General features: G+C 61.2%; 1 protein-coding gene across 12 annotated transcripts in view; it reads left to right on the plus strand.

Moving 5' to 3' along the window:
• CNIH3 (cornichon family AMPA receptor auxiliary protein 3) overlaps positions 1-16168 on the plus strand; it is a 199001-nt gene extending 182833 nt beyond the window's left edge. For 8 of the 12 annotated variants that reach the window (XM_078441030.2, XM_078441031.2, XM_078441028.2 and 5 more), the window contains 3 exons: positions 5203-5315; positions 7993-8136; positions 15531-16168. In XM_078441030.2, the coding sequence (XP_078297156.2) occupies positions 5245-5315; positions 7993-8136; positions 15531-15888 (573 nt within the window). In that variant the 5' untranslated portion in view covers positions 5203-5244 and the 3' untranslated portion in view covers positions 15889-16168. Of the gene's footprint in view, positions 1-5202; positions 5316-7992; positions 8137-8393; positions 9150-11345; positions 11592-11828; positions 12955-15530 lie in introns of those variants that run through there. The other 4 variants (XM_060643288.3, XM_060643287.3, XR_009613330.3 and 1 more) reach the window with 3 other exon arrangements.
• Positions 16169-16502: the final 334 nt, after the last annotated feature.

Below are 16502 nucleotides of genomic sequence, written 5' to 3' on the forward strand. Positions count from 1 at the left end.
GGTGGGACGGGAGGCTCGGGGCTCAGGGGGTGAAGGATGCTGGGGGACATGGCTCCGCCCCAGAAGAGTTCATGGCCAAGCCTCTGGGTTCTTCTGCAGGGGTTCTCCCGCGTGGTGGTGGCTGGGGAGCAGGCCACGCTGCTCTTAACCCGTGGAGGCTACCTGCGCGCAGGACGGTCATGGCCCCGCTGGGGGTTGGGGTTGAGGACTGAGACCCAGGGTCTTCAGAAAGGAAGCCTCTGCTCTGTGTTCTCTTCAAGCCCTTGGCCTACGAATCTTAGCTAAGATGCTTCATAAAATCATTTGGGATGCTTCTGAAAGATACAGATTCCCAGCCCGTGGAGTCTATCTTGGTAGACAGGTGTAGAACACAGATATCTGCAAAAAAAATTTTTTTTGTGTTTATTTTTGAGAGAGAGAGAGAGAGAGCGATCGCAGGGGAGAGGCAGAGAGGGAGACACAGAATCCGAAGCAGGCTCTAGGCTCTGAGCTGTCAGCGCAGAGCCCGACGGGGGGCTCAAACTCACAGACTGTGAGATCATGATCTGAGCCGAAGTCAGAAGCTCAACCGCCTGAGCCCCCCGGCGCCTCCAGAAATCTGCACTTAAGCATACGTGCCCCAGGCAACCCTGTTGCAGCTGGCTGGTGGACCCTATTTTGGGAATCAGTGCTGAGCAGTCATTTCACAGACTTGCTTGTAAGTCCCCCGGGGATCTTGTTAACCTGCAGGTTCTGACTCAGCAGGTCTGGAGTGGAGCCAAGGTTCCCATTTCTCTCAAGCTCCCAGGTGATGCTGGTGACGCCGGTCCCGGGACCACGGTTTGAGGAGTGCGGTTCTCGGTGGGTTCCTGGTAACTGGTTGGGAAAGGCCCACGCACACCTACACAGTCTGGGGGTGGGCCCGGCCGTCTGTGTGTTAGCAGCACCCCCATCGGATTCGGGAGCGCCATGAGACTCAAGACGTACCGCTAGATTACCGTGAGGCTGAAGGAAGCCGGCTGGGGGAGGAGGCGGGTAGGAGTGTCGGGGAAGTAGAGCTCACGGCAAAGCCCATTCTGTTCCCTCTGTCCCCAGTTTCCCCTCCCCCAGAGACAGAGCTGAGGATCCTCGGACTTCGGATGGAAGAAACCTTCCTCCCCGTGGGTGTTGGGCATGAAGGCATTTCCTCCTGGATCAAGGCGGGGGGGGGGGGTCCCCAGTCGGCTGGTGTCCCCAGCACACGGTGCAGCCAGTGGTAAGGGTCCCTGGGCAGTGGCGGTGGGGCCGGAGGGCGTCAGGCTGGGAGCTGGTCCCGAGGAGCGGTCAGGTCAGGGAGGAGCAGGCGGCTCTGGGGGCTCGGGGCAGGGCGTGGGGGAGCCAGAGTGCCAGTGTCCGGGGCACGTGTGACAGGTGGCACGGATTTGTCAGTGCACAGCCAGGTCCCGGCTGGGGCCTCTGGGCTGAGCTGCGACTGGGCCGTTCACATGCTGGGTGCCCAGGAGCGGTGGGTAGAGGAGTGTGGGTTCGCTCCCCACCTTCTCCCTGGGCCTCTGCTGCAGAGAAGTGAGTCCACACGGCTGGAAAGCAGCAGAAAGTCCCCAGGTTTGGATTAAACGTGCTCAGGGAGGGAGGGTGAAGGAGAGGGTGGGTGGAAACCAGAGGGCCCCACGGGGCTGGGAAGTGGGGGCTGGAGACCACACTCCTCAGCTCCAGGCCCCACCTCTGTGCTCTGCCCCCCCCGACCCCCCAGGTGTCCTCACATGCTGCTGGGACCCAAGCAGGGAACTCCTCTCACTGTCTCCCTCCGATGCCCCCCCGGGCTCCTGGTGTATGATGGGAACCGGCCCACAGGGAAAGCGATAGGGGACTGGCTTTTCTCGAGGCCTGGCCTGGTCCCTGGAATCAGCTGTGTGGGTGTGACCCTGACCCTGACCCAAGGTGGCCACACTTGGCCCAAGTGCCCCGCACAGCTGCTGGCCGCACAGGCTTCGGAGCCAGGTCCACGGTTCCAGGGACACGAATCCACACACGTCAGACCGATTTGTGGTGGATTTTCACGTTATGGTTCCACACCCAGTGATTACGACCCAGTACGACCCAGAGTCTCCCGCTCACCCCTGGGAGTATCTGGCGAACATCCGTGCGAATTCCGCTAGGGCGGAACGTTAACTGGCCGGCACTCAGCTCAGCCTGGCCCCAAGCCTAGCTGTCGGGGTCTCCCTGCTGATCACGGCACCTGAGGCTGGGGCGCCCGTCTCCAGCACGAGGGGATCACAGGCCTGGGAGCCCAGGCCCTGCCCCCGCCCCAGCTGCTGTGGGCTCCTGCCAGGCTGCCCTCCGGGATTGCTCTGTTCAGAGCGACCCCAGAGAAAATGGCCTCTTTTGGGCAGAGGGACTCAGAAGGTTTCCCGCCCGCTCTGGGTTTTCCCCGCAGCCTTCCAGCCCAGCGGTCCCAGGTTCCCCGCCTCCGAACCTGCCTGCCTCCTTCCCGCTGCCCCTCGTGCACCTGTTCACCCGGAGACAGGCAGAGACGGTGGTACCTCCACTCTGGATGCTTATGAGGAAATTGCCTCCACCCCGCCCAGCCCGCGAGGGCCCCTGTTTTAGGACCTGTTTAGCTCCGGCTGGGGAATCGGATGCAAGGACATCATCCTTTTCTTTCACACCCAGGGGCCCGCGGGCATATAGACGAGGGGGGCTGGATGTCCGTCTGCGCCAAGAACAGTCAAGGCCTGGGTTTTCACGGTTGGAGAGGCAGGCTTGTCTCACGCCCTTGTCTTACATCCTTGGGTTTCTCTCCCCGCTTGGGGGAGCTGGGGGCTCGGTGTAGAGAGGGCGGGTGCAGGTCAGAGGAGACTCAGGAAACCCCAGTTGGCTCTGGGCCATTTGGCAGAGGTTCTGGGCAAGAGTGACGAGTTCCCTACTTGGGGACTGGCTGGTACGCGATTGTTAGCGATAATAATAGGGACAGCGCCTCTTCCTTTACGATGGTCCCTCACCCGAGAGCGGCCTCATCCGCGGGACAGGCTGTGTCCTCACAGCGGCCCCATCGGTAGGTCGTAAATGCTGGCGTTTACAGGTGAGGGAAATAGACACTGCCTGGTTAGCCGCGTTCTCGGTGCCACACGGGATCATTATATAAGTGTCGGGACTTACGTAACACTGTGAGACAGCGGGCTAATATTTTTAGCCCGATGCGGTCACGGCTGAAAACCTGATGTGAGTCCACGGAGACTGGGTCTCACCCACGCGCCCTGCAAGCTGCACCCGGCCCTGGGACCTTCCTGGTGGCGTGGTGTGGCTCTCAGTATGTTCGGTCCCGGGACATGTGGTGGGAGACGGGGCGGGTCTGCAGGTGGGGGCGCCTTCTCACCACCTTCCCCTCCCCCAGGCCCAGGGGATCCCGTCCTTCCGCTCCTTCACACCCCCTCCGTGGGGGCTGGGAGAGCGTCCGCGCCCTGCAGCCCCCCCCCATCCCTCGGCGGTGACCTAGGTGCTGCCTCACTACCCGCTCCTGTAACAAGTCAGGTTACCAGTCGGCAGACCACGGGTGGGCTACGGCCGGGGGTGTGTGGATACACCAAGGAGAGGGGCGGTGCAGAAATGCAGTCAAACCACCCTAGTGGCGGGGTGGGTGGGGGGTGGGCTGGGGTGGTGGCACGTGTGGAAGGAAGGAAAGTTCTTGCCTGGCCTGGGGGCAGGTGCGGGGGCCGGACCCGTAGAGGCAGGAGAAAGAAGGGAAGAGTGTCCACAAGCGGCCGTGGAGGAGAAATGGCAGGATTGGGAAGCTGGCTGAGCCTGAGCGGGCGACGGCCCTGGGGGGGGGTGGGGGGGGGTGAGGGGTCCAGGCGGTGAGGGGCCCGAGGGGGAGGACGGTGAGGGACCCGGGCAGGTGAGGTTCACCCACCGAGTCCCCTACTCTGGAAAGTGGCCCTTTGAGCTCGACCCCAGGGCTCCCGGGTGTGGGCCGGTGGACGCGTGAGTCGGGGACACGCCACGTGGGTACAAAGTACGTTTCTTACACGCGTGCCTGGCACGTGTCTCCTCTGCATTGTCACGTGGGGCGGTTAACACCGTGGCCCGAGGGGAGGGGCCCGCAGGCGAGTCCCGTACCCGGATGGGGCGGCCGAAGGCGGTTTGTTTCCTGCCCGGAGGAAGCGTGGTGGGTGACCGCGGGCTGCGTCCCCAGCGCCAGGCGGCCATGCTGCAGACACGTGTGCTTGTTCGGTCCCTACTGAGTCCCAATAGCACCTGCGAACAGATGAGCAAAGACAGCGCTGGTGGGGGGGCAGGTGCATGTGTGTTGGGGGCCGGAGGGGGTGCCGATGCTGTGGGCCTGGGGCTGCAGGGTGGCGCGGGGTGAGGAGGGGTGGGCTGGGGGAGGCTTCTGTTAGGAAGCGGCATTTGTGGTGAGCCTTCCGGCCGGGGTGGTGGGGAGGAGTGTCCCAGGGCCCCGAGGCGCTCATGCCCCACTGAGGCACCGAGGCACAGCACGCGCTCCTACGTGACGGGGATGGTGGTGCGTTTCCAGCTCCGTCTCCGGCCTGGAGACCCACTTTCTCCCGTGCCGTCACTTTGGTTACCGTCCCAACTTTGACTTCCGCTAAGATGTACGCACGCTGGGGAGTTTATAAACCTTGTGGCATTTACACCCGCGTGGGCACGCTGGGGCCGGGGAGCTTAGCCTTCTGCTGGTCCCAGCATCTGACCCTTCTTGGTCCGGGCTGGCCTCCATCTTGCGGAGGCTGGCCTCCCTGCCTTCATCGTCACTACACGTTCTTTCTCTCGGGCTCCCCCTGGTCCAGCCGCCACCAGGAAAAATGCTGTTTCTCAGGGCTTTCCCAGCCCTCCCAGGTTGGACATAAATACGCGTGTTGACGTGGCGTACGGGTTCGCACGGGAGGGCGCACAGGGCTCGGAGAGCAAGAGCCGGGCGGTTGCAGATTCACTGGAACCTGTATCGGCGCGTCTCTTCCCGGGCCCTCCTCCCGGCTTCCGTGACCCCCGGCAGCAAGCGCTCTCGCCTGGTACGTAGGGCGCTGAGAGCCCGGGTCCACCGGACTTGGGTGGGAAGCGTGGCTCTGGGACCGCTAAGAGGAAAGCGTAGCAGAAACGGAGCGTAGTCTTGGGGCGGTGACTGGGTCGTGAGCACGCTGGCGGCCCGTCGGGCAGCAGTGACTTCCCTCCGTCTAACGCGGGCCTCTGCCTCTGCTCCCCCTTCAGCTGGTGCTGCCGGAATACTCCATCCACAGCCTCTTCTGTATCATGTTCCTGTGTGCACAGGAGTGGCTCACCCTGGGGCTGAACGTCCCCCTGCTTTTCTATCACTTCTGGAGGTAAGTCTGCCGGGGACGGGTGTGTGCTTCCTCTTCTCTGCCTGGACGGCCTGCCCTCCAGAGACCGTGGCCCCGGAGGCCCCAGCCACCTCATGCCTTCCTCTCTTCCGTTTGGGGACCCGTTCTCCGCAGCCTTCTTTTGGAGCTCCTCCCGCACGGCAGCCTCGGAAGGGAAGGCCCTTCTTCTTCCCTGGTCGGCTCGCCGCGGCCTCGAACCTCACACATCCCCGTTACAAGCAGCTGTAGCGTTTCCACAGAAGTCCCAAAGTGGAGAGATCCGCTTTGCGTGGATTAACGGACACACAAAACTCGGCACGTCCTTGCAATGGCGTGTTCCTTGGTGGTAAAAGGCAGCGATGCGTTGATACGCGCTGTAACATGGCCGGACCTCGAAGATGCAAGTCAAAGAAGCGAGTCATAAAAGGCCATTTCTGTGACACGTCCAGAACGCGCAGCTCTGAAGAGAAGGGAGGAAGGTTGGGGGCTGGGACAGAGGGCGGGGGACCATCGATAGGTACAGGGCTTTCTTCTTCGGGCGTGAGAGTGTCCTGAAATTCGATCCTGGTGACAGCCGGGCCACTCGCTGAACATGCTAAACATCCCTGAACCGTGTATTTTAAAAAGGTGAAGTTTTTGGTATGTGAATTATGTCTTTTTTTTTTTCAAATTTGTAAAAAATATGTATCCTCATTTTTGAGAGCAAGAGACAGAGCATTAGTAAGGCGGGGGCAGAGAGAGAGGGAGACACAGATACTGATGCAGGCTCCAGGCTCCGAGCTGTCAGCACGGAGCCAGACGCAGAGCTCGAACCCATGAGCCATGAGATCATGACCTGAGTCAAAGTTGGCCGCTTAACTGACAGACCCCCGGGCGCCCCTGGGAATCATGCTAATAAAAGACAAGCATCTGTCAGATGGGCTGGATTTTCTGGGACCCCGCCCAGAGTAGCCCAGGGCCTGTTCAGCCCCGCCTCTGTGCGGGTCACAGTCTATGTCCTTGTCACCTGTCCTGCTCCTTGTGAAGTCCTCTGCCTGTGAGAGGAATCACCCTGGGACCCTTGCAGTAATGAGGTGTCTCTCCAGGTGCCAAAGTCATTATTGTGGACTCCCAAAGTCGTATCCTCAGGGCTATCACTCCTCCCAAAGTGGGAGGCCGAGCCAGAGAAGGGGTCCTCGACGGCCCCCAGGCCCGGGGCCAGGACGTTCTCCTGAGCTCAGCCCCTCCTGTGCTCGCTCTCAGAGCGCTTTACAGAAAGCGGCCTCAGCACCTGCATCTGCCACCTGCTTGCAGGCTGTTGTGTCCAGCGTCCCCCACGGTGGTCCCAGGAGCCCGTGGAGTGGGCACTTTCACCCCCATTTTACACATGACAAAGCTGAGGCTCGGAGAGGTCAGTGGCCGACTGGAGGAAGGTCGGTCTGGTGGCCTGTGAGCCCCAGAGCCTGGCTCTCCCCACTGAGCCGTCCTGCGTCCACTGGGCGAGGTCGCCTAGAACATTCTCCACCAAGGTCCGTAGGTTTTGGATCTGCCCCCAGGGAGGCAAGGAGCGTAGCCTGCGGCGTCCTCCCGGCACACGGTGGTGACTGACACCGTCACTGTCCTCTGAGAGGGGTGAGGAGGGGCTGGAACCCCAGCCCCCACAGTGCTTGTTAGAAGGTGTTCTTCTGAGCCCCTCTCCCCGCCTGGACACACAGCATCCGCCTGAGAGGCCAGAGGTCGGCCCCCCCGGTGGCCCCCACCCCCCACCCAGCCTCCCACACCGGAGTCCCCACCTCCCGTGAACGAGGCCTGTGGTGTTTCCAGGTAGACAGAGTTAGCTTTAACGCTCCCCCCCACCCCCGCCCCATCTATTCCCTGTGCTTTCCCTTCCCTGGTTCCCGGCTCCCTCACTGCTCTCCCCCCACCATGGCCAGTGTTCTCTGGCTGCTCTGGGTCCTTCCAGCAAGAAGACCAGTGATGTGAACCATTCCCACTCCAGTGAGGACATGACATCCCTCCTGTAGTGTTCAGGATTCTATTTTATTGTTTTCTTAAAGTTTTTATTTATTTATTTCGAGGCGGGGTGGAGAGTGAGAATCCCAGGCAGGCCCTGTGCTGTCAGCACAGGGCCCGACGCGGGGCTCGAACCCACGAACCGTGAGCTCGTGACCTGAGCCAGAGTCGGGTGCTTAACCGACGGACCCACCCAGGCGCCCCCGGAATTCAGGATTTTGAAAGAGGGTCTGGGGGGAGGACGGTGTGAAAACAGCCAGTGGTAGTTAAGCGAGTGTGGTCGGTGGCATTGCGGCTCTCTCTGCGTAGCACCCCGTACCTGTGTGGATGCCCATGTGGGTGTGCACTGTGGACCCCCCACACCCCTGTGCTGTGGACCGCCCCCCCCCCACACGTGTGCTGTGGACCCCCCTCACCTGGAGGAAGGAGACTCTTCTCGCTGTCTCCAGGCACCAGGTGACACGTCCTCCTTCTGTTGTGTACGTGGGTGGAATCCCTGTGATGCCGGGGGACCTCGGCGTCCGGGAGCAGCCACGGGCCGGGCCGGGCGGTGACTCCAGTCGGCGAAGGCAGACGCCCGCTCGGCGGAGGCCCCCGGACACAGTCCTGCGTCAGGGGGGCTTCTCCGGGTGCCCTCACGTCCCTGCCCAGCCTCGGGGCCAAGGGTGCCGTGTCCTCTTCTCCGCAGGTACTTTCACTGTCCGGCAGACAGTTCCGAGCTGGCCTACGACCCGCCCGCGGTCATGAACGCAGACACCCTGAGTTACTGTCAGAAGGAGGCCTGGTGCAAGCTGGCCTTCTACCTGCTGTCCTTTTTCTATTACCTCTACTGGTGAGTTTCTGCCCCTCCTGACGCTTTCACTCCTGCAGCAAAGGAGGCAGGTTTTTTTGGGGGGGGGGCCGTGAGCGTGGGGATCACAGCCTGGTGGGTATGACGCCAGCCACCTCACTCTGGGTCGGGGGCGAGGGCTCGTGCCCAAAGGCAGAGGTCCTCGCCTGCAGGCGGGCGCGTCCTTAGGGCCACACGGTGCAGGCGGTTGGGGAGGAGGAGGCGGTTGGGGACGTGTGGCCGCCACTCCTTCCCCACAGGGCTCCCTCCACAGCTCGGCCATTCGGGCCTAGCCTTGTGGCCCCCAGTCCACATGTAAGCATCCGGGGAACCAGAACGGAGACTCTGCGTGGCAGTCACGCTCCCGGAAGGGGCACACTGGGTCATTACATGCGCGTGCTCACAATTATCCTGATGATCTGTAACCTCGTGCTAATCAGGTAAAACTGACTTTGCTGACTTTGCGATTGTTCAGGAGCCTCCCCCCGCCTTGGGTAGAGTGTCCTACCCAACAGATGGTGTAAACAGGATGCCTTTGGTGGGGGGGTGCCCTTTCTTAAAGCGTCCCTCTCTGGTTCCTCTTTGGGCTCGTCTCTGGGGACCTCACCTGTCACCTTGCCACCTTGCCACCTTGTGGTTACCTGCAGCCACGAAACCTGCCAGCATCCCAGTGCTGCCTCCAAACTGGTCTGTGGACGGTAGCTGGGTGAGGAAGAGGAGGGAGGGGGTGTTAACAAGGCCGCCTCAGGCAGGGGGCAGGCTGGGCCGGCCGCGGGGCGGCCACACTTATCCACATTTACACACGAGCCCTGCTTCGGGCCAAGAGCTTGGTATACGTCGCTCAGTCTGGGGGCCACATGCCGTCACTGCCCACACGTTAGCAGTGAGACCACGTCCCTAGACGTCACATGTTTTCCCGTGGTCACAGCTGCAGGTACATCTCAAGTTCGGTCCCAAACACGAAGCTCCCAACTGCTGGCTGTCATGGGAAAGCTCTAGAAAAGTCTTAACAAAGTCTGGTCTTTCTTTCGCATCAGAATCAGGGTGAGGAAGGTGAGTTTCTTAAAGATGCAGATTCCTGGGTTTGGATCTGCCGACTCAGGATTTCGGGGCTGGGCGTCCCCCCAGGGGTAAGACCTGCCTGTCTCCCCAGAACATCCCAGAGTCCAGAAGACCCAGAGGTCCTTGGGGTATAACTTCCTCTGGGGTAAATCAGCCTGGGGGGGGGGGCGGGGGATTCAGAGTTATTCTACCACATTCTTCTTGGGGTGGAGGGTCAGTCCAGGCTCAGGGTGACCCCTCTCCCCTCCTTCCATACGGAGGGTCCTGGGTCATTGCCTGCTTCAACGTACAAGGAGCCCGAGGGTCTCTGAAGTGTCCCTGGAGAGTCCCAGGGTGCCCAGCAGATTTGCCCGGGTCTGACTCCAAATCAGAACTTTCTAGCAACTAAAGTTTGTTCAGACTAGTTCCTGCCTTGGGAAGCTTCACAGGCTTAACGGCTCGACAGCGGGGGGCTGGCATGAGTGAGGCTGCTCACTGGCGTGTGCCCAGCCTCTCCTGTTGTGGGGCTCCGGGTGCCCCTGCCACAGAGTCGGGGGTCCCGTGAGAAGCGGATCGCTCAGGGCCCCGGAGCCACGGAGGTCAAGGCAAGGAGGCACAGCCCTCTGCCAAAGCCCGCGCCCTCTCCGTGATAACAGCAAGTGACGTCACAGACACCCTTCACCTGCCCTCCTCGCTCTCGGTCACTCACTCACGCAGTATTTGAGCACCTCCTACATGCCAGGCACCCTTCTTGGGAGACCGTGCTGAGTGTGCGGCTTGACGCCTGCCCTCGGGGGTCACAGGGTCAGAGCAAGGAACACGTGAGTCCTACTGTGTGCACTGTAGACACGCAGGCCAGCAAGTCAGACAGGGTGTCTGCCGTCGGGCCAGCCGTCGGGGGGAGGGGGGTGTCTGCCATCGGGCCAGCAGCAAGGGGAGGGGTGAGCACGAGGGAGGCCGCATGACCCAGGGTAACCGGGCAGGATGCTGTACCGCCTCAGCTCTCTTGGCTTGAGAAGACGGCCATGTGGCATCCACTCGGACGCGTCCCGGGAACCTGCAAATGTCTCCTGGCCCCAAGGCCACCCGAGCGGGGGTGCTGGGGTGGTCAGCACACACTGATGAGAGGATCCCAGGCTCCGGGCCAGACACTCGGCTGCCAGCTAGAGCCTCGGACACATTTCTTAACGTCTGTGAGGTCCTCGGGAACGAGGTGCCAGCCCCGGCTTTACCGGGGTCCCAGCGGCTGCCACTTCAGTCTGTCACCGCGCTCAGCTTGGACGCAGCTCTCCGCGTGCACGTGGACCCCCTTCCCCCCTGAGGGCGGCCGGGGCTGACGGTCCTGTGCGCCCCTCAAGGCCTGCATCGAAGGGGCTGGGGGTTCTGGGGCCGGAGAGACGGGGTCTCTGAGGAGCTCCGCAGAGCAGTGAGGCACCAGGTTCGACGGGGAAGGGACGCCCAGGGTGCCGGCCAGGCAGAGCGGTGGCTCCAATTTTGTTGTAGAAACAAAGAAATTAGCGAATGCAGCGTGGAGGCAGAGACAAACTGAAGGACAGACAGGCAGTGTCTGAAACACCACCATTTGCAGGCACTGAGGGGAGGCGTGCTCTCGCCCTGCTGGCTTCCAGGAGGGGCAGGGCGGCCTCTGGGCACAGGCCCGCGACTGCGGCCGGGGCGCCCGGAGCCCCGTGAACGGAAGAGGCTGAGCACCCGCCAGAGGGCGGCTTCACCCCTGAAGCCCCCGTTGTCGAGCCGTTAAGCCTGTGAGGTTTCCCAAGGCAGGGGTGCGGTGGGCCCTCCAGCTGGGGCCCGGCCAGGGATGCTCTGTGCCCACGAGGTGTACCAGCCGTCCCGAGGCGTTCCTGAGCTTCGATCCCGGATAGGGATTGAAGTAAAACCCTGCGGTTTCTTTCATGTGGTTTTCTTCCTTAGATTATCCATTTTTCTCTCTATAATGTGAAAAAATGGTCGCTTTTCTTGGTGCCGTCTATTTTGGTATACGTGTAGATACGTGTATGTGGTGTATTTTGGTGTGGAACGTTCCTCGGTCTTGCAGAATTAGCCTGCAGCCCTTTCTAAAAGCACAGGGTTCCTTACCCCTCGCTGGCAGGGTTGGGCACCACCTTGGCACACGTGCTCTTAATGCACATTTAATATCTGGATTCTGTTAGAAACAGGAGGGCCAGGGAGATACCCCGTAAGAGATCACGTAGTTTGTGTGCCCCTCGGACCTCGGAAGAGCGGTGATGGTCATTGTGGTGGCGATGGTGAGATGTGGTGCGGCGTAATCTGGGAGCCCCGGACGCAGCCATCACGTCAGCACGAGGCAGCTGCTGGGAAAGAATCCGCTGCACCCCTACCCCGGGGACCGCCTTACAGTCTCAGGAAAGGGGACGGCCGCCATCATAGCCGTGCGGGTGAGAATAACAGGCACGCAGCGATCCCGTCTCTCACCAGGGGACACAATGCGCGCTCACAGCAGGTGTTGGGTCCGACGTGGTGGGAAATGATGTGGACTGCGGGGGGACCTGGCTCCGGTGCCAGGACGGGAAGGGAGCCAAGGGCTCTGGCTTCAGGAAGGACCCTGTTGTGAGGGTCTGAGTCCTTCCTGGGCTCCCACTCACTCCTTCTCTTCCTCTTCTTTCTGCATTCAGCATGATCTACACTCTAGTGAGCTCTTAACCCGGGCCGCACAGGTCATCAGAGACTGGGACGGGAGAGGCTCGAGGCGGAGTCCTCGCGACTGGCTGGCGGTTGGAGAAGGGCCCGGACTGGGGTGCGTGAGAGACACCTGCGGACGGCGGATTCCTGCGGCAGCGGGGACCGAGGTCACGGAGCGTGGGGGTCGCTGCCCAGCCCGCACCCAGGTGGCGATCCCGTCTGGGCCACGGGACCTCTCCTGAGCAAGGACTGTTGCTGCCTGAGTGACCCCCGCCCCTCTGAGCACCCCGTGCGGTCCGCAGTGAGCCCGGGACCGCGGGCGGGGGGTGCGCGGCTGGCAGGCCACAAACTGCCTGCCCAGGAACAGAATGACCCAGGACCTGCTGAGGCCTCCAGGGTGTCGCGGGCTACCGGAGCCCTCTGTGTGTCCTCGGAGCCCCGCTGCGCCCTGTGCTTCCGCGGGAGGGTCGGCGGGGGCGCGGATTCGCCATTGGCTCCCACCGGCCCCGAGCCCGCGGGCGGCCTGTTTTCGCGCTCTGCTTTGTGGGAGTCGGCCCGGCGACACTGGGAGCTGGGGCTCGGGCTGCTGGCCATGAATTATGTCCAAAGTCACAGGGGAGGCGGGAATCGGAGGGAAGAATGATTTTTTAAAGCATTTTCACGTTCAAAGTGTTCTTTGCCACCACAAACTGTGTTCTCCCGCTGTCGGTCCAAAACCGTCACAGAATCAACGAAGGCAAATCGACCGGTCGACGTCGTCAACGCCTGTCTTCTCTTAAGGACCCCAAACAGCGGCGCCCGGGAAACGCCCTGCACCTGCTCTGTGCTGTGTGCATCGGGCGGCCAGGAGGCGAGACGGCGCAATTACAGCCTCCTTTTGTGATGCTACGTCATTCGTTCTGTTAGTGCCACTCGAGGACTTTGGCTTATTTAGAATTTTCCCTCTGACGTCCTCTCCTGTTTGGGTAGGAGGTGTCCTTGGGGTTGTAAATAATGACAAGGCTGAGGTTTTTATGTTTAAATTGGGCACGATGATTTCTACCTTATTCCCCACACTTCCCTCTCTTCTGTGTGACACACACACAGGCTATTTATACACGTGCGCGGCTCCCGTTGGAACCGGTGACTCAGGTTTGTGAATGGTGTCTGTGCCGCGCGTCGTGAGCTATGTTTAAAACGCAGCGACAGCTTGTGCGCCACACCTACCCGGCCGCCTCATTTAAACCCCTCACAGGCTGGCTGCCTCTCCGTACGGGCGGTGAACTGGTAGGTAGGGAGGAAAAGTTTCAAAAAGCTGTTCTGTTTCTAAAAATTCTGTAGGGAACAAAACTCAGGCTTCCGCTCTGACGCTGAAGGTATAAAACCGGGGGATTCCAGGGGGCATTTTGGGGAGCAGACTCCCCTCTGTCCAGGGCGCACCGTGCCGGCTGCGTAACGGAGGCCGGGGGAGAGCGGCCTTCGGGGCTGCTGGGCCTCGCCTCTGAGCCCGAGCCTGAGAAGGCCACCTGCACGTGACCCTCGCCCCCACATGTCTCTCCCTGGAGCGGTCTCCTTCGTTTTTGTACTTTGCCTCCTTCCCAAAAGGTGACAAGTGGCTCGTGATGGCAGACACAGGGACACAGAGACCGCTAGAATGGAGGGAGGGGATTCACACACACGCCTTCCCCGAGGTTCTGCGTCCTGCAGTTGAGCATTTCTTCGCAGCAAATCGTGGCGGCTCACGTTTGCCTGGGGCTTCATCGTCCACAGATGGGTTTCGTTCCTTTGATCTCCTCGCCATCCTGTGGGGTTGACACGATTCTTTTCCCCGTTTTCTTTCTTTTTTTATTTTTAAAATGTTTTTATTTTTTGAGAAACAGAACACAAGTGGGGGAGGGGCACAGAAAGAGGGAAACACAGACTCGGAAGCCGGCTCCAGGCTCTGAGCTGTCAGCACAGAGCCCGACGTGGGGCTCGAACCCACGAACTGAGATCATGACCTGAGCCGAAGTCGGGCACTTAACTGACTGAGACACCCAGGTGTCCCCCATTTTCCCCATTTCCCAAGTGAGGAAGGAAAGGCTCAGAGAGGGTAAGTGACTGACCTGTAGTCACGCAGCAGCCACAGACCTGTCTTTAAACCCAGATTGTCTGACTTTGAAAACCCCATGTCTTTTCCATCACCTGAAAGCCAGCAAAGTAGCTTGGGCTCCTGATAAGGTTCAGTTAGCGTAAACTTTCTGAGAAAAGGAGATTTAAAGACAGAGCGGGAGAAAAAGTGGCTGGTTTTCTTTTCCTTGGGCCCCAGCCTCAGGCTTGCTTTACTGTGTCAGGTTCTTCCCGAAGGGGGTCCCTTGAAAGCTTTAAAAGCTGCCAGCACGCCCTGGGAGGGTCTTACGCTTCTGAAAGAGGGACATCCGAGTACTTCCCTCCCCTGAGCTGTGGCTGGGACCCAAGTCCACCGGTCTGTCCGGAGCTCGAGCCGATTTTCAGTTCCTGGGAGAAGCGGACGGTGACCACAGGGCTGAGAGCAGTGGGCACCCTGCTGGAGCCGTGCTGGGTGCCGGGCTCTGGGCTACGACCCCTGACACGCGGCGACCCCACGTTACCCACCAGGAAGCCAGGGAGGCTCTGGCCGGTGCGGCTGCCCCAGTGAAGGAGCCAGCAGACAGGTCTCGGTGCTGTGCCCGGTGGCCAGCTAAGAACCACACTTGTTGGGCGGGCACAGCTGCCCACTGGGTACCTTTGCCATCACTGTTCATCCCCACAGAAGTGACCTAAGGAGGGAGGAGAGTGGGGCAGGGGCAGTGCTCTGGGTGAATCCCAAAGTGGCTGATGGACGGCTCTCCCTCCCCGGCCCGGGCCTGGGCACCCAAGAGAGAGCTTCTTGGGGACACAGACATTGGGAGGGTGCTGTTGTGACTGGCTCCTGCCTCCTCAGAGAGGCAGTGCTGCAGGCCTGATGGCCGCGCCCGAAGGGGGAGCGCAGGCCCCAAGGGGGGGGGGGTCACTTCAGCTTCATTTTCACGGTGGTGAGGGAAGTTTGTAACGGCACCCGCCGCACTCACTTGTTATAAAGATCCGACGAGGTCAGGGCCCTGCGTGCGGTAAGTTCGGTAAGAGGCCCCCACTCCACAGGAGGCGGTGTCCTCACTGTGCCCTGTGCCCTGTGCCCTGCGCCCAGGCAGGGCAGGGGCCCCGGAGGGAGGGAGGTCACCTGGACCAGCTGTCCTCCCGGTGCCTCGTTCCGGAGGCACCGCCTCGGGGAGGGCCACGGCTGGAGGAGGGAGAACGGGAGTGGCTGTCCCAGGAGGGTGGCTCCTGGCATACCTCCTGTCTGCTCAGCGTAAATGACTTCGTGATCGGTCTCGGGCAAGCTTCCCGGCCTCCCTGCGGCTCAGCCTTCTCATCTGTAAAGTGGGGCAGTAATACCTCCCTGGCTGGTGTGCTTGTGACAACCCGGGGCCCGTTCTTGTAACGAGCACTCCACAAACCGTGGTCCTCCGCGCTCGGCTCCCCTTCGCGCCCCCGCAGACTTGAAAGGAGCCTTTACTAGAACAACAGAGCACTCCCCCTCGTGGGTCACGCCCACGGCACGGCTTAGTGAACCTTAGCTGCCTTCTTCCCGCCCATCCTGGGCCTGCTGTCCCAGGCCCGCGACCCGGGTAACCGCTCAACCCTCTCAACAGGATCTTCCCCTTGCTTCCTGTTTTCAGGTGTGGGAATCGCAATAAAGTTGTCGCCGTTAAGACAGTTTTGTTCTCCCGCGTAAGAGATGAGTACAGCCGGCACATATGCTTCGAGGACGATCACTCGTGCTCACGCTGTGTCCCTGCACACATCCTCGTCTCCACCTTTCCCTTCCTGGGACGTGGGCTTGCTCCTTTCCCAACTGGGCGCTGGGGAGAGCAGTCCGGATGTCAGGGCGGGCTGTGCAAACTGGACGTGCTGGGCCACCCCTGCCCCCAGGCTTGGGCGGAGGGCTGCGGTCACCCTGGGTGCTGGACGAGGCCCCCGCGGCGTTCCCTGGATTGTGTTCCCGCTGTCCCTGTGCCCGGGAGCCGCGCAGGGTGACAGGCCACGAAGCAGAGCCTCCCAGGTCTCCCCCACGTGGCCAAGTCATATCTGCTCCCGTTAAGCTCCTGGGTGCCCAGGAGTGTCTTCGTGTGCTGAACTTGACCCCTTGGACGCCACGTGATGCCCGCACTTTCCTCCTTCCCAGCTGGCCGAGTGCTAGGCTTGTGCGAGCCGGTCGATACATTTCGTCGGGAGTTTGCTAATCTGCCGTCCGTGCACGGCCCTTACTAAAACTGCTTATGTAAGCTTACGATTAAATAAATTATATTCAAAACAAAGGTGACGCGTAGTCACAACTCCCCACCTCCTGATTATTTCAGTACGTTTTCCTGTTATCTGTGCTCCTGAGGGCGCGACTGTGGTGCCCACGCGGAAATGTTACTCGGCAGGGACGGGACGCCTCACCCTATTCGGGGCCGCTGGTGCCTCGCGATGGGCCGTGGCAGGAGTGTTTGCGACACAGACATGGGCAAAGCTGCGGATTACGTCCCCTGCTCCCCCCTACACCCCTCGCGCTCGCCGTCAGACGTTTACTAGCACGGGGCCCACGTTTACCCACAGACGGTAAGCCCGGCTCCAGGACACCGACGGGGACGCGGGGGCCCTGAGCA

Source organism: Panthera onca, chromosome F1, assembly GCF_046562875.1.
Source record: "Panthera onca isolate mPanOnc1 chromosome F1, mPanOnc1 haplotype 2, whole genome shotgun sequence".
In the NCBI taxonomy this organism is placed as follows: domain Eukaryota; kingdom Metazoa; phylum Chordata; class Mammalia; order Carnivora; family Felidae; genus Panthera; species Panthera onca.